The following is an 18,424-nucleotide window of genomic DNA, read 5'->3' as shown; positions in this document are numbered from 1 at the left end:
TTGCAGAACTTGGCACCAAATGTGCTGTGCAGCCTTTTCAGCAGACATAGTGATAGGATCACCAGGGGTACGGCAAGTGATAATTGTAAAATCTCACGTCGTAAGACCTCCTTTGGGCAATCAGCCTTTTCCATAAAGGGTTCCCAGATGTGGAATGCACTACCGACCAAACTAAAACTAACCCAAGACATTAAGATTTTTTATACAAATGTTAAAGTCTGGCTTAAAGAAAATCAGAGCTGTATGCATTTTTAAATGGGTCATGACTTGTTATGATTTTAGATGTATTGTATATTTTAATCTGTTATGTAATTTTGATATCTTTATTATTACCTTCTTTCTTCTATTGAAAGCCTAACTAGGGACGGGAGTTGGAAACTAGCATCAGCTATAATCTCTGTATGCAGCACATCAGTCACATTAACTTGTTTGTAATGAGTGGAAATGTTACTATGTTAACCTGCATTGTCCCTATCAAATAAACTAAATAAAAATAAAATAAAAATTCCACGGGTCCTGACCACTGGGTCAGCAGGAATTTAACATCCTCAGGAGATCTGCTTTATTTCACCCTGAGGCGGTTTAATGACCCTGTTGAGTTTCTTCCTGTGGGGGTTTCAGTGAGTCTGTTTCACAAAGTCTTCTCCCAAGAGAGGGGGAGAAGTACAACTCTAATCCATGAGTTTTATTATTTTCATTGTTGGTTCATCAATAAAATGAATGCTGATAGTTGAGGATTTAAAGGAACTGGCATGTTCCTACATCTCCCTCCATCATCTGCTGTCTGTCTCTCTCTTGTCTCCCTCAATCATCTGCTGTCTGTCTCTTTCCTGTCTCCCTCCGTCATCTGCTTCTCCTCAGAAGGATGGATGCATGAGTGGACACAAACCGACAGGAAGGAGCAGGATTTTCAAAGAGCAGTTGACCAGACATTCGCTCTCTTCAACATCATTTGAAAATACGTTTGTTGATTTCTATTTCATTCAATTAAAATAATATGTATGTTTGTGTTTCTCCAGGACTCCAGGTGGGAGTAAATCACAACTCAACAGGTAAAGAGAGAGAAAAAGAAATACGTTTAGTTTAATCTTTTCTTTATTAAATGTACTTATTTCACTGACGACTCTCTTCTTTCTGTTCAGAGCCTGATGATGTCAGGTTGGTGGGAGGAGCCAGTCGCTGTGCTGGAACACTGGAGGTGAGACAGGGAGACTGGAGACCAGTGTATGGCTATGACTGGACCCTGAAGGATGCAGGTGTTGTCTGTAGAGAGCTGGACTGTGGCTCTGCTGTTTCTGTAGGACAGAGAAAGGAGTCCTCAGACAGACCTGTTTGGTGGATCAGCTCTGACTGTGTTCATTCTGGATCTACTCTGAGGGAGTGTGCAACCTCAGATTCCTATTCCTTCATCCTGGATCTCACCTGCTCAGGTAAGCCCCTCAGTGACATCATCTATGACATCATCAATGACTGTTGTAGGTGCCATGTAGTGTTTTTTGTGTGTCACATCCGGGGAGGAGTCAGTTGGGGTGGTACGTCAACAGAGTTGTAAAATCAGCTGTTCTTCACCTGTTGTTAATGAACAGTGTTGGGCAAGTTACTCTAAAAAAGTGTTGTGGAAAAATGAATCTGCCCAATAAAGATCAACAACCAGGATCAGCTTTTTCTCCGAGGTTTAAGTATTCTCATCTGCAGAAGAAAGTACTGTTCACCCCTGCCTTCTGATGCAAAGGTTCAGAATCAGCAGGAACGACCCTGAGTCCAACCACAATCTCCCTTTTAAGGAGGAGGAACCATGGACAAAGGACGGATCATGTCCTATCTTACAAAGACAAGATGTACAGGCAAGGTCAAGATTTACAGAACACAGGCGTCATAGTCCTGAAATTATCTTATGTCAATGTGGCACTCATGTTCATATCATCTACAAACAGGCATTCATTTTCGTCATAGCATAACAGTCAGATGAGGAGATGCGGATCGACGTCTGGCCTGACAAATATTCTGATTATAAAGTACAAACATCCAAAATTCCCATTACAAAAGTAACTAGTTAAAGTACTAGTTACTTCTCACAGAAAGTAACTAAAGTAGTTACTGAGTTACAAATTCTAAAAGTAACAAGTTACATTGGAAAGTAACTATTGCATTACTTTCAAATCATTTTTAAATACTGATGTTTCAAATAATTTGGACCCCATCTACATCCCTCTTTGACTGAACTTAAAATACATGTGCGTGTTCAATTATTTATGATAAATCTGAATATTATAATGAAATGGATACTCAATACATTACAAGCAGAAATCCACAGTGCACAAATCTAAACAATTTTATTGGAGATATTATAATTACTATGCTTATAGTGGATTGATAAAAATAACACAATATATCTTTTGGAACTTTTGATATTTATTGCACCTCAACAGGTCACAACTAAGCAAAATAAAATTATTCTTGTTAAGCAATGTACCAAAAATAAATAATACATATATTTACTCTTGTAGTGTAAATTAGGGGGAAAAAACAGGAGACATACTGTACGTATGTTTTTACGTAATGTTGTGTGCAAGGACGAAATTTTGATTTCAGAGGTGGGGGGGGCACAAGTATTTTTAATAAAACTCTAACTCTTTCAGTTCACTGTGTTTTCTAGTAGTTCTTCTAGTTTTCTACTTTTAAGTTTACTGTTCCCTTTTTTGGTTTGACTGGTTGTAAATCATGTAGCAAAACATTATCACCCAATTCTAATCCAATAGTTATAATAACAACAATAATAACAATACATTTTATTGATCAGATTATGGAGAGCTTTGTAAATGATGAGGAGAATCATGAAGTGGATATGCTGCTTTATTGGGAGCCAGTGAAGGTGTTGCAGGATGGGTGTAACGCATTTCTTTGAGTAACTTACACTTTGACTTCTAAAGAAGTCTCTTATGTCCACTTTTCTTTTTTTAGACATCCTGGCTGCGTCTAATTAGCAAACGCACATACACGCGCACGCGCGCACATACGCACACGGACACCGATTCAAACGATGATGTAAATGAAACCTCTGATTTTACAATCCTTCTAGCTGGCGTGAACCAGGCAGAACAAACTCGTAACTTCCAGTAGCGGACTCCTGTAGGACTCCTGACCGCAGACTAGCAGACCGGTGTGCAAGCAAGACGGAGTGACGGTGGGGCCGGCCAATCACACAGGCTTCAGCTTGAGCGGCCTTGGTCCTAGTGCTCGACGCGTCTCTGTTTAATATAGCGTAACATTTGTTTTTTTCTGCCTTCAATGAAGTACCGCGACACATTTTTTGGCAGTAACGATAATGGCGTTATAATAATGAGATGAGTAATCAATTAGATTACTCGTTACTGAAAAAAGTAACGGCGTTATTCCCATCACTGTTAATGAATGAACTGAGAGGGTGAGGGGGGAAGGTCCTACTTTGCTGACCGCTAATTTACACTGTTTTTGGACAATTATAGCCTTCATGTGGGATTGTTTCACTGCCTATGTTTTTTTTTTTTTTTGGCTCAATAAATATGTGAATCGACATTCCTCTGGAGCTTAGTTTTTATTATTAAGAAGTGTTTCCCTCGCTTAGCCTCTCGGCGACCACTATTGTTACAACCGTAGTCGCCTAACATTGTCAGCAAAATGAGACAAACTAAATTAGACCGGAGCCGCGAATGAGTTGGCAAATCACTTACGGATGAATGCGCAAATGGAAATTGAATAATGAATCGCACACACGGACGGCTCAGTGCATCAGCCGGTGTAACAAGCCGTCTGGTTCCACACCAACTGGTATCTTCCAGATGTGGTCGGCAGATTCGCTACTTTTTCATCAACGTATTCGGACTACTTGTATGTTTTCATGTCAATAAAACTGGACTTTATCCAACTGTACGACTGAGCAACAAGCCCTCCAACTCATACGACCAAATAGGTCGTGTGTCACGTCCTCAAATACGACCTCTGGGAGCGTATTGCGGAGATTCTTCCGCAACGATAGTAGTGGTTAAGGTTAGGGTTAGGTCGACGTGTGGAGGGGGTCTCTGCCGATGATTGACGAGGGGCAATCGTCCGCGCACGCGCGGGGGGGGGGGGGGGGGGGGTAGGTTTAGGTCGACGTGTGGGGGGGGTCTCTGCCGATGATTGACGGGGGGCGATCGTCTGAGACACCGGAGTGTCGATATTTACTTGACCGCTAGAGGGCGCGCTATTTTGAAACGTAACATATGGTCGTAATTCGGTGCTTGACACACGACCTATGTGGTCGTTTTCTCGAGGAGGACAGTCTGGACTGAGTGATACAGTATTATCACATTCTGAGGGCAAAAAAAGAGTTGCGATTATGTTTATTAAAAATGTGCCTAGCGGGATTAGAACCCCTTATCACACACATAAAAGCAATGATCCATAGCGCAATCCTCTCCCTACTATGCTATACAACCACAGACAACTGGCTTAATCTAACAGCTAACAAGTCATTGGAATGATGTGAAATAACTTGTTACGATTGATTTAGCCTTATTGTGCTTCGATGAAGCGTCTTTCATGCACTCTATCATTTCATTACACCACATTACACAACCCCACTGCATCAGTATGATTTAACCTCATCAATTAGCCTATGCCAATGCACGGATTCCGGGACAAAAACTTCTAAACCAACTGGTATACCCTTGATCGGATGGTGACTCTATCTTTCTCTCTCATCGCATCCTTGCTTGGTTTGGCTCAAACATTTATGTGCACCTTGACTCAAATAGGCGACGAGCCTATACACAAAAGTTCAAATCATATTTACGACAGATGAAAAATTGAGGTGTGGATCAATGAAAAGGGTTGGAATTGAACCCATGCGGCTCAAGATATGAAAAAGTTACAATGTCAATAGCTGATGCTATTGACCCATTTCACTACATGATGCTCAGAGGATCAGTTGGTCTATAGCCTACAACTCTAAACCAGTAAGGCAAATGTAGCCTAGACCTAGTGTGTCAACAATTGATCTGAAACAACTCTTAAACTTTAGCACTGCTGCAAGTTGTCTATTTCTGTAAGGTCTTTTGCAAAATATTATAATGGCCTTAAAAGAACTGTCCATTTGGACAGAACTGGATCAACAACTGTGTTGCCTTATACTTAGGCCTATAATAAAGCCTCAATTTCACCAAAATCCTCAAAATGATGATCAGGATGAAATAGCACCATGTGACAGCATTTCAAATCAAGGCAGTGTGAAAAATAGCCAAAAGTCTAATGTGTCATCAACTGTATCTGCACGTCTCAGAGCTGAGGCTGACATGGCTGCCTAGCTCGCTCGGCAAAAGTTGCTCAATGAAAAGCATGCTCTTGAAGAACAAGAAGAGCGAATAAGGAAACAAAAGTAACGGCTCCAACTTGAAGCAGAGATAGCCGCATCCATGGCAAAGATAAATGTTTTGAGAACCTCTGGATCAAGTGTAAGGAGTGCTTCTTCTGAGAAACTGGATGGCATGGAGTCTTATTTTGAGAAAGGACTTAATATCCAAGCAGAACCTTTTGTACCACATAAAGATGGAAAGGATGGAGGAGGGCTTTGGAGGTGCAAGATCAGGGGCCTTTGGTACCAACAAAACCACAGCTTTTAAGGATGCAGTGCCCCCAGTGTTTCATCTTCAAAATGCTAATGCACCTTCTTTCAGGAACATCAGCAGTGAACATAACATCATGTCTATAATGGAAAAACAAAATGAAATAACATCAATGCTGGTGCAGCCGCAAAGTCAAGCATCACTGCTTAAAAGGGACATTCACATCTTTGACGGCAATCCATTGCAATATCATGCCTTTATGTAGTCATTTGAACAAACAATAGAACAAAGGGCAGCCAATGGAGTGGACTGCCTGCACTACCTGGACCAATACACCAGGGGGCAGCCACAGCAGTAAATCAGAAGCTGTCAACATATGACTGACGGAAATGGATATGCTACAGCAAAGGCTTTACTCCATGAACATTTTGGGAATGATCATGTCATAGCATCTGCTTACATGAATAAAATATTATCATGGCCATCAATTAAATCAGAAGACACAAAGGCTTTACAAGCATTCAGCCTGTTCTTACGTGGATGTTGTAATGCCATGAAAGATATATATAATCTGTGTGATCTGAATACATCAGCAAACATGCTCAGTGTGATAAAGAAGCTACCATACAAGCTTAGAGACAAGTGGCGTACATCAACTTGTGACATACAGGAAAGGTGTCGGCGCAGAGCTATGTTTTTTGATATTGTAACCTTCATTGAACGCCAAGTGAAGATTGTTATGGACCCTGTGTTTGGAGACATACAGGATGCTCCAACACTGGTGGCAGTCAAGGAGAGCGGCAGAGTAAAATCCATGCCTCGTTCAAAGGTTGGGGGGAGCAGTTTTGCCACCACTGTTACAACAGTTAAAGGGCCTCCACCAGACAACAAGAGGGATGGATATCAGAAGGTCTGCCTCTACTGTAAAAACCGAGGACATACACTGGAGTCGTATACTTTATTGGAGAGGAAAGCTCACAGCGAAAAGAATAATTTCCTGAAAACTAAAGGAGTTTGCTTTGGCTGTTTATGCACTGGGCACATCAGCAGAGAGTGCAGGAAGCGTCTTTTATGCAAAATATGTGGTTCACGGCACCCCAGTATGTTGCACATCCATCAAAGGGAAACTGAAAAGGAAGACAAGAACATCTCTGTAAAGGCAGCAGACGACAGTGTGGTTGAAGTGCAAACTAGTGGTCTCATTGGGGCCGGTGACCAGGATTGTAAACTTGCCATCGTACCAGTCAGAGTCAAATCGAGCAAGGGTCAAAGGTCAGTTGAAACATACGCCTTTTTAGATCCAGGAAGTACTGCGTCTTTCTGCACAGTGGGTCTTATGGATAAGCTGGGAGGAAAACAAAGATTCTTCTGCGCACGATGGGACAAGAAAAAGTAGTGGACAGCCATGTTGCATCCCTTTTGGAAGTTGCTGGATTGGACAGTGATGTTTATTGTGAAATACCGAAGTTGTTTGTACAAAATAAGCCTGTTGCCTGTTGATAAAAGCAACATCCCACAGCAGAAAGACTCGGGAAAATGGCCTCACTTGAAGCATGTCTGCTTGCCAGAAATAGATGCAGATGTGGAGATTCTGATAGGCACAAAAGTTCCTTGTGCTTTGGAGCCCCTGGAAGTTATCAGGAGCATGGATGGAGGGCCATACGCTGTCAAGACAGTGCTGGGTTGGACAGTAAATGGGCCGCTTGGTGGATGCAGTGATAGTCCTGGATGTCAACCAGCAGTTTCAGTCAATAGAATTTCAGCCATCACACTTGATGAGCTCTGGAACAAGCAGTTTAAGACAGACTTCCCCGAGAACAACCAAAATGAATTGCTGGGGATGTCAAGGGAGGATTGCAGGTTCCTGAAAATGGCTGACAGATCCGTAAAATTGGTTAATGGTAATTACAGCATTGCTTTGCCTCTTAAAGACAGAAATATCAGCATGCCCAACAACCGCAGCTCATCCTGGACACGTCTTCTAAGAGTGATGGCTTGGATACTGAGGCTTAAGGCCTTGTTATTGGATATCAGGAAAAGGAAGGAAGTGAATGCACAATTTCCTCAGCCTGCGTCAAACGCAAAGCAGAACAAGAATGTTAAGATGTGTCATGGTCATCTCTCATTGGAGGAAATCAAAGCTGTTAAAATAATTACCCGATGGTTTAGAACTGGAGGAAGGAGATCGGAGTCAGCTCAAGGTCCAAACAGGGATTTAATCTTGATCAAGAGGAGAATTCACAGAGCAACATGCTGGTCTGTTACAATGTGTAGACTCCTCGTGCTGTGAGACAAACATGATATTTATCCATCTTCTTGTGGGTGTGTTTTCACTCAGTTCACAGGGATGGAAGTCGTAAACTCCGATGTTTATCTAAACCTTGCATGGGTCGCAAACCCCACCTGGGTCATAAACAACAACTATGTCGCAAAACACACATGGGTTGCAAAACACACACAAATGGCCACAGGCCACAGGTCACATTTACATTCACACCAACCCTTCTCATGTGTAAGTCTTCAGTTCAGATATCTCTCACTAAGAAGTACAACATTTCCATATCAAAAGCCAGTGAATTGGAAATCATCAAGTTCTGTCAGAGACAAAAATACAAAGAAGAGCTGTCTTGCCTCCAAAGGGGAGAGAGTGTGAGAGGAAACAGTCACATCTACAAGCTCAGTCCAATACTGGATAATGGTGTTTTGAGAGTTGGAGGTCGGCTTAGTAAGGCGGCCATGCCTGAAGAATCCAAACACCCAGCTATAATAGTTAAAGATCTTCATATCTCATATCTCATCATACGCCATATTCATCAAGAGGTCAGCCATGGTGGTAGGAACCACGTGTTGTCAAGGTTACGTCAACGCTTTTGGATTCCCTCTGCCAGCGTCTCCATTAGAGGGATCTTATCCAGATGTGTTGTCTGCCGCAGGTTACATGTAGCTGTTGGTCAACAACAAATGGCGGATCTGCCCATTGATGAACCTCCCTTCAGTTACGTTGGGGTAGATTATTTTGGACCTTTTGACATCAAGCGTGGAAGGAGTCTTGTTTAACGATATGGAGTCATCTTTACTTGTTTGGTGATAAGAGCTGTGCACATTGAAGTTGCTTCATCTTTGGACACAGATTAATTTATAAATGCATTACGACGCTTTATTGCAAGAAGAGGACAGGTTAAGGAGCTCCACTCAGACAATGGCACTAACTTCATTGGTGCAGAGCATGAGTTGAAAAGAGCTATTGAAGGATGGAACCTGGAACAGATCAACAACACACTCTCATTGAAAGGAATCAAATGGACCTTTAACCCTCCTAGTTGATTACATCATGGTGGAGCATGGGAGAGGTTAATTCGTTCCATCAGAGGGGTTCTTAATTCCACTTTGAGAGCACAGAGTTTGGACGAGGAGGGACTCCAAACAGTCCTCTGTGAGGTTGAATCGATTCTCAATAACAGACCTCTTACAAAGGAGTCGACGGATCTAAATGACTTAGAAGCATTAACACCGAACCATCTTCTGCTTCTTAAAACCAAGCCATGTTTACCACCTGGTCTGTTTCACAAGGAGGACAGTTATGCACGTCGCAGATGGGAGCAAGTCCAATATATTTCTGATTTATTTTGCAAGAGGTGGACTAAGGAGTATTTACCGCAACTACAGGAGCGCCAGAAGTGGACAAAGGTGAAGAGGAACTTTGTTCCTGGAGACATTGTGTTAATAGTGGATGATTCTGCACCTCGGAATTCCTGGGTCATTGGAAAAGTCACTGAAGCAGTTACAGACAGAAGGGGATTGGTGCGGCAGGTCCAGATTAAGACCCGGACCAGTACTCTCTGTAGACCTGTGACTAAGATCTGCCTTCTTCAGGAGGCTGCACAGTCATGAAGGCTGTTTTTTGACTTATTTGACTCAGACTTGACATGAGTGATGATTCACTAAGGACATGTGCTGGTAACCTCTGTCCTAGACATGACTTGACTTGACTTAAGAAGATTGGATCAAGATCTACAACGAACTTTATACATATGATGAACTATGTGACTAAATGTGCAAAAATGAATGTCATGTGTTTTTCTATGTGGTTTATGTATTTGTAATTATTACTGTAAGTGTAATAATTATGGGGCCGGAATGTAGGTGCCATGTAGTGTCAGGGGAGGAGTCAGGTGGGGTGGTACGTCAGCAGAGTTGTAAAATCAGCTGTTCTTCACCTGTTGTTAATGAATGAACTGAGAGGGTGAGGGGGGAAGGTCCTACTTTGCTGACCGCTAATTTACACTGTTTTTGGACGATTTTAGCCTTCATGTGGGATTGTTTCACTGCCTACGTTTTTTTTGGCTCAATAAATACGTGAATCGATATTCCTCTGGAGCTTAGTTTTTATTATTCAGAAGCGCATCCAGCAAAGTGTTTCCCTCGCTTAGCCTCTCGGCGACCACTATTGTTCCAACTATAGTCGCCTAACAACTGTAATGTACTAGAACAGCAGCAGACTGATGAGCTCAGTGTCAGTAAATCAGCTGCTGAATGCACCAAAGATATCTGTATGAGAGAAACCTCCAAGTGTGCTTCAGGAGTCCTCTGGGCCGACCACCGCCTGAAAGGACTCCTCCTTCAGCTCCACAGCTTTCTGAGCTGCTGGTTTCCACCAGCCGGTTCTTTGGTTGCCACCATAGCAGGCACCATAAGTGGCCACAACTCTCAGCAGCTCAGTCGGGGGTTCGTCAGTATCTCCACCCCCACGTGGAGTCCTTCACCCTGAACACCTCCTTAGAAGGAGAGAGTCCAGCACTGATGGCTTTTACATCTTACAGCTCTGTTTCTAAACACAGCTTTATTCTCAGGAAAATAGGAGATAATCCAAAGTTGTAACTTCTCTCTGTGGAGAGCAACATTTGTGGAGTCTCTGAGCAGAAGGAACAGAATAGAGGATCTGCAGATGATGATGCGTTACTGGTTGAAAACCTATTGAAAGTGTTGAACAATGGATAACAGTTGTTAGAGTGTATTCATGTAAATGTGATGTAACACTGCTGCAGGCTGTGGTGTTCTAAGCATGTGTTCTTGTGTTACAGTTTATTTCAATTTCTTTGGAATATTTCTTGAAACTTTGTTAATATTCTCAAAACCTGATTTGTCTAAATAGCTTCCATGTTCTGACAACAAGTCAGAACTCACTCAAAACATTGACGTCGTGCTTCAAAACAAAGTTAGTGTCTCATATAAAAAGTCACTGACCTCCAAATGAAAAGTTCCTTTGACCTCATGTAAACAATGGTGGTCAGAATGTTTAGATGTTTTTCAGGATTAATTTCAGGGTCCTTCCTCCTCCTCTTCCTCTTCCTCCAGCAGGCAGTTGCCCTGTTCATTATGTACCTGAGCAGGTTCCTCCATGTTCAGACATTGTGGTTATTCTGTTGAAGTCCAGCTCTATAAATCTGTTTCGAAACAGCCGTACTCATGAATAGCAGCTGTCAGCTGACTGGAGATGACGTGTGATTGGTTGATGTTAGATGGGACAAACTCCTCATTGGTTAGTGAAGTTCAAGTTGCTCCTGACAGACAATTTACCAGTTTAGTGGACGTTAGAAAATACTCCATAGTACATATTGTGTCCTATCTTGCACCCAGCACATTACACTTTCAACACCAAAGTTTTGTCGCTATTTTCCATCCGATGCACAACGGACCTTTCCGCCAGATACGCACGTCGGTAAGATAGGAAATTAGCTTACAACTAACAAGTTTCCCTGGTGCTATGTTGGCATCCACAGGGACGCAGCAGTTCCCATTGATGCAAACCATTAATAATTACAAGAAACAACATTTCAACACTGGGGAAATCATTGTGGAGTCCATGAGGATATGAACAAACAGGCCCCCCGGCCTGTTCGCGGAGGAATGTACCGTTATGGTGCGGTGCCTTGGAAGGAGCGCGCCGCTGTTTCCCTGTATAAGGTCAACGTGGAGTCTGGAGGAGGGCAGGGTGAAGCCGCGGTACTCCCAGTGGCGTGTGGAGGGGAGGATGGAGGAGGGAGGGAGACGAAGGGGAGGGGAGGCTCAACTATGTGTGGACGCAGGCCGGTCTTCCATGACGCTCCGATTGGTTTATTGCATGTTACGCCCAAAACACACCGATTAGCAATGAAGCCACTTAAGACCAACCCTTTTCAGATCTGCGTCTTTTCAGATCTGCGTCGGGCACAAGAGTCATTTATCCGCCATTTTATTATTTATAGCAACAATGTCCAGGAGCCGCCCACAAAGACACTTGAGGCTTCACATGCTACAATAGGACCCAATGATATTCATATGCTGACACATTTAGACAGTTGAATGCACTATTGTGCATGAGATGACTCACATCATGAAATAATTCATACATGTTTTGAAGAGAACTATTCAACTGAGAAGCAACACAATCAGTTTTGATCAGCAAGATATGTTCAATCATTCATTGTGCAAATTGTAGATAATTTTACTCATTTGCATGTATGTGCTAAAACATTTACAATTTGTTTAAAATAATGCGAAATGTAAATCTGTTGTGAAGCAGTGGCCAGTGGTTTGGAGGTTTACATTTGTTGTTTTAAAAAATATTCATTATTGTCACGCCGGTGAGGTTTATTCATTATCTTTTGAGAATTGTGGCAAAGCAATTGAGAAAAAATGTAAATGATGAACTGATGGTGGAATTGTTTTGAGTCCAGTTTGAATCACTGAATAGTTTCATGACATCTTTTTCTCTGGTGTCTGGTGTCTTTTCTCTCTCTCTATTTGATATTATATCATCTCTCCAGACTCTGTCAGGCTGCTGAATGGGACTAGTCTGTGCTCAGGCAGACTGGAGGTGAAGTCCAACCAGTCCAACCAGTCGTGGTCCTCAGTGTGTGAAGCTGACTTTGACCAGCAGGATGCAGAGGTGGTCTGTAGGGAGCTTGGCTGTGGGACTCCTTCAGTCCTCCAGGGGGCGCTCTATGGAGACGTGGGGGCTCCAATGTGGACCAAAGAGTTCCAGTGTGGAGGCCATGAGTCTGCTCTCCTGGACTGTAGAAGCTCAGGCTCAGATAGAAACACCTGCTCACCTGGCAAATCTGTTGGACTCACCTGCTCAGGTAGAAGAGGAGCTGCAGCTTTGATCTGGTTCATTTCTGTTCTCATCAAACTCACTTTGCTCTTTGACTGACAACTCTCTTTCTGTTCAGAGCCTGATGATGTCAGGTTGGTGGGAGGAGCCAGTCACTGTGCTGGAACACTGGAGGTGAGACAGGGAGACTGGAGACCAGTGTATGGCTATGACTGGACCCTGAAGGAAGCAGCTGTTGTCTGTAGAGAGCTGGAATGTGGCTCTGCTGTTTCTGTAGGACGGAGAGAGGAGTCCTCAAGAAGACCTGTGTGGTGGATCAGGTCTGACTGTGTTCATTCTGGATCCTATCTGAAGGAGTGTGCAAGATCATTCTCCTCTGCCTCCATCCTGAATCTCACCTGCTCAGGTAAGCCCCTCAGTGACATGATCTATGACATCATCTATGACAGCAAGGTTCCCAGTATGTTCCTTCCTCTGTCCCAGTGACAGTCAGTGGTTTCCACTGGACTGAACTGTAAAGTTCTCCAGGATAATGCCGTCCTAGAATGTAGAGAAGTGGGCTGGTTTCTGGAAGCTTCAGACCCTCCATAGGGGTGGGAATCTCTTGGCACCTCACGATTCGATTCAATTACGATTCAGAACTCAACGATTCGATTATGAACCAATTATCGATGCATCTTGATGCAACAATTTTTTTGTGTACATTTCCATGCATGATTTAAAAAAAATTAATTAAATCTGGCTTTGCTCGTCACTTCCTTTTTTGTGATCATCATTGAAGAAAATCAACAGGTTAAATACCTTCTCTCATATTTTATGAAAGAAAAGGCTTTTCTTTGTCACAAGTCGATATGACTTTCTAGTCTATATTGTTTCTTTAAGGACCCCTACAAATTTGTGAAATCACTTTTTACTTATGAAAAGGGAGGTCGCCTAGAAACATTAAAGCAGGAACTGCAGCAGCACTTGGAGGGAGTGCATGCAGATGGAAAGAGGCACTTGCAAGTAACCATCCCAGAGGACATCCCACCAATAGAACAACCTGAACACCAGCCCTCCAAAGTGTAAGGAAGTGGAGCAAGCAGTGAAGCAGGTGAGAGCTTCATCAGCCCCAGGACCAAATGGAGTTCCTTACTCTATAAAAATGCACCTGTGGTGCTACGCTTTCTGTGGAGTCTCATGGGAGTCGCATGGGGAAAAGCAATCATACCCAAAGCATGGCGTAGGTCCAGCGGAGTCTTTATCCCTAAAGAAAAGGACTCCAAGGATATCAGCCAATTTCGACACCTCAGTCTGCTAAATGTAGAGGGTAAGATTTTCTTCAGTGTCATCTCTCAGAGATTGTCCACATACCTGGAGAGAAACAACCTTGTGGACACAACGGTCCAAAAAGCAGGCATTCCAGGATTTTCTGGATGCCTTGATCACACCAGCATGATTTTGCACCAAATTCAGAAGGCAAAGGAAGAGAGGAAGGATCTCCACGCTGTCTTCTTGGATCTTGCAAATGCTTTCGGCTCCGTCCCGCACTCCTTCCTATGGGCATCCTTTGACTTCTTCAAAGTACCAGAGACCATCACAAACCTTGTTAAAGCATACTTCCAAGATCTACAGCTCTGTTTTACCCTGCCAGTCTTTACCACTGCTTGGCACTGGGCAGAAATTGGCATTATGGCAAGATGCACCATCTCCCCATTGGTATTCACCATGGTGATAGAAGTCATCATAAGGGGATCCAAGTGGGTGGTTGGCGGTGAGAGGCTGACATCTGGAGTCCGACTGCCATCCATTAGGGGCTACATGGATGATATGACAATCCTTGCAGCAACGGCACCATGCGGCAGACGCCTCCTAGGGAAGCTTCAAGAGAACATCACCAGGGCTAGGATGACCTTCAAACCATCCAAGTCGAGGAGTATCTCCATAGTCAAGGCAGGCTAGTAGAGCAAAGGTTTGTCATTGACCAAGAGCCTATTCCAACGGTGCTGGCAAAGCCCATCAAAAGCCTGGTAAGATGGTACGACTAAACACTCAGGGATACTAACCAGATTCGCGAGCTTCAACAAGACCTTACCGTTGGCCTGAAAACCATCGACAGGTCCATGCTGCCCGGCAAGCTTAAAATCTGGTGCTTTCAGTTTGGGTTGCTACCTCGCCTTTTGTGGCCGCTAACCATGTATGACATCACCCTCTCAACAGTTGAGAAGATGGAAAGAGGAGTCAACTCTTATGTGAGGAAATGGTTAGGTGTCCCTCGATGCCTGAGCAGCACAGCTCTATAGAGTCATGGACTTCTCCAACTGCCCCTCTCCAGTCTCTCAGAGGACTTCAAATGCACCAAGGTGAGACTTGAGATGACACTGTCTGAGTCAAAGGACAGTGCAATCAGAGCTACTGCCCCAACCCTGTCAACAGGACGAAGGTGGAAAGCCAAGAGTGCAGTACAGCAGGCAAAAGCTGCACTCCAGCATGGTGACATCGTGGGCCAAGTCCAACACGGATGGAGCGGATTAGGGTTTGGAAAAGGACGACCCTACTGGAGTAAGGCAACCCCAGTAGAACGGAGGAAGATGGTAGTGGCCGAAGTCCGTTGTCAGGAGGAGGAGAGTAGGCATGTTAAGGCTGTAACGCAGGCCAAGCAGGGCCAGTGGACGAGGTGGGAAAGTGTGGAGCGAAAGGATCAGCTGGAAGGACATGTGGGTGATGGAGGCAAGTAGGATAAGTTTCCTCATCAGAGCCACCTACAATGTCCTTCCCACACCAAAAAACCTCAACCAATGGCTGGGTGAAGATCCATCATGCCCCCTGTGTTCAATGCCAGCTACACTCCGCCACATCCTCACTGGGTGCAAGATTAACCTCTCTCAAGGACGATACACCTGGAGACACAACGAAGTCCTGAGGTGTCTTGCATCAACTCTGGAAAGCAAGAGAACAGCCACCAATGCCTTGCCACCCAGACAGACCAACTTAGGCTCACTTACTGCATTTGTTCGAGAGGGAGAACAATAGCGCAGCAACTTCCTACCGAGGACCAGGTCAGGAGAGATGGGGGCAGCTCGGGACTGGCAGATGTTGGCAGACCTTGGCCAGCGACTCAAAGTACCACCGGAGATAGCTATCACCAGTCTGAGGCCTGATCTGGTCCTGTGGTCCAGCATGCAGCGCAGGGTGTACTTTGTGGAGCTCACAGTTCCTTCGGAGGATGCGGTTCAGGAAGCCTTTGAAAGGAAAAGGAGCAGGTACTCGGAGCTTGCGGCGGAAGCAGGACAGCAAGGGTGGAATGCGAAGATCTACCCAATAAAGGTGGGATTAATCGCTTCCTCTACTGTCAAGCTGATGAGGGACCTGGGCATCACCGGGCAAGCTCTCCGTCAAGCAGTTTAGGAGTTGTCAAGAGTGGCAGAGTGGAGCAGCCAGTGGCTATGGCTGAAAAGAAAAGACCTTACCTGGTCTCCCAAATAAGGAGGCTGGACAAATGCAGAGGGGGGTGGTTCTGGGACGCCAGAATTCACTGCTGAACCTACTGGAGACGTCGTGGGCACAATCAGCGAAACGTCGATGAAAGTAGGACCAACTTGACAACCCTAATGACGTGTCTGTCCAGTCTCCTCAAATCATCTTAGAGTGTGCAAGTTAAGGTATGCAGTCAGGCATAAGCTTGGCTCAGGGAAGATGAGGGCCCTGCCTTGCAGAGTCTCCAGACATCTTGGATGTTTTAACATCAAATCCTGTGTAAACGGAATCTGAACACAAAGTCCTACCGTTACAGGCGATGAGCATATCCCTGAGAGAAAACAGTGAACTGTAGCCGATATACAAATAAAAAGCTTTCAATGCAATAATCAATGCAGCTTCATTTCAACACATCACAGCATAGCGGTCTGTGGTCTCCAGTGGAATAGTATCTTACATTTCATACAGAGACCGAACAACAACAAGGTCTGTTGTGGAAATGAATCTGCTCAATAAAGATCAACAACCAGGATCCGAGGTTTATTCGACAAAGTATTTTCGTCTGCAGAGGAAAATAATGTTCGCCCCTGCCTCCTGATGCAAAGGTTCAGAGGCCGCAGGAATGACCCTGAGTCTAGCAGGAATCTCCCTTTTAAGGAGGAGGAATCATACTGTAGACAAAAGACGGGTCATGTCCTATCTTACAAAGACAAGATGTACACAACACAGATGTCCCAATGTCCTCTGAAATTATCTCATGTCATTTGGCACTCATGCTCATATCACCTAACAACGCACAAACAGGCAATCATTTTAGTCATAGAATAACAGTTGAAAACAAGGCCCAGTATTTCAAAACTTGTAATCCGGATCAGAATAATCCGGATAATGAAATCCTCCTTTTCTCAGTCATGGATCAAGGTGATCCTGCTGACTTTATCTGAGTATTTCAAAACACTGGCCGGGTGGATCACCGTGATCCCGACCTGGCTGGATATGGATTACCAAATCTCAAGTCTCCGCCTCCGGATCTGAAACATGGCGGACTACTTCACAGAAGGAGCAGCTGGGAGCACGAGTTTCACGTAAAAAGTGTAAGTTTACCGTCGTCTAATGTTTAGCGGTGTAAGGACCATATGAATGCCAACCAACATATCGTGCTAGCTAACTATATAAATTGTCACGTACTTAAAACCAGGCTGTAGCGATCTCTAATTGAGCCGCGGCCGTGCTAACGGTAGCTAACTCGGCTCCATTGACTTGCATGTTAAGCAGCTAGCGGGCTAGAGGTAGCTTGCTTTGTTTACGAATTTTGCGGACCACGGTTTGATTTACAAGGTAATTAATCTGACATACATTATAGCATAACTGTTTAAACTAACATAAACCTGTTCGGAGTTTATTAGCGTTACATCATTGGCAACACAGCAGACTTAAGATAGGCTACATGTAAAAAATAAAATAAAAGATAAAATAGCCTACATGTGTACAGACCAAACTGCTTAACCTAACATTACACTGTGTATGTGTGTTGTGTATGAACTATGCAGTTCATTCAGAAGTGTCAGAATGCTACAGTAATGCTGGGAAAATCATGCTGTTGTCATCATGCATTTGGGGATTCCCAATGAAGACAAAGATATTACTCATACTCCTTCCCTTTCTTCTACTTTCAGAGCCCACTCGGCTATTAAGGACAGGGTCTGGATGAGTGCTGGAAATCCTTGGGAATGCTTCAATTGCAGTGATAAGTTGTTGGATTTTGAATAAAGTGCTGGAAAGTGTTTGAATTGTCTGTATTTGTCACTCTTATTTATAGCAGTTTCAGGAAATATAGCCAAAACTTTTGCTACACCTTAAATGTTCTTAAATTACTCCAATTTGTAAGTAAGTAATGCACTGACAATTTAGATTAAGAGTAATGAACATCTTGAGTAACAATATCTAGGAGAAGTGGAGCTGAGACATTGTTAATCCAAGTCAAATCCACCTCTGAGGTGGGATCCAAATGATCCTGAAATTTTGGTATCAAGCTGATCCAGATCTCTGCCTTACGTTTTGAAATACCCAAATCCAGCCTTTTATCTGGATTCAAGGGAGGATTGGATTACCAAAGCTGAATCCTGATCTTCAGGATCAGGATTCTGGATCTGTGATCTGAAAGGGCATCCTGGGATTCTCCGTGCCCTTTCATCTGTTTCTATCTGCCAGATGGATCTGAATCCTCCCTGACTCATTCGGTGTTAAATGTGCTCGATGGCAGATGAAGCGTTGCACATCTGGTGCTTTTATG

The 18,424-nt window shown here is 43.8% G+C and overlaps 1 protein-coding gene across 1 annotated transcript in view; it reads left to right on the top strand.

Annotated features, from left to right (window-relative positions):
* The window catches only part of LOC311015864 (scavenger receptor cysteine-rich type 1 protein M130-like), a gene marked incomplete at its 3' end in the record, with an annotated part of 214,626 nt that overhangs the window by 25,025 nt on the left and 171,177 nt on the right, over nucleotides 1–18,424 (top strand). Inside the window, exons 5-7 of the mRNA XM_084013304.1 lie at nucleotides 1,143–1,430; nucleotides 12,389–12,703; nucleotides 12,794–13,081. Of these exons, the coding sequence (XP_083869430.1) occupies nucleotides 1,143–1,430; nucleotides 12,389–12,703; nucleotides 12,794–13,081 (891 nt within the window). The remainder of the gene's footprint in view (nucleotides 1–1,142; nucleotides 1,431–12,388; nucleotides 12,704–12,793; nucleotides 13,082–18,424) is intronic.

This window comes from Eutrigla gurnardus, assembly GCF_963514095.1.
Source record: "Eutrigla gurnardus genome assembly, chromosome: 7".
Classification (NCBI taxonomy): domain Eukaryota; kingdom Metazoa; phylum Chordata; class Actinopteri; order Perciformes; family Triglidae; genus Eutrigla; species Eutrigla gurnardus.
Note: the sequence above shows the minus strand (reverse complement) of the source record. Positions and strands in the feature narration are given on the sequence as shown.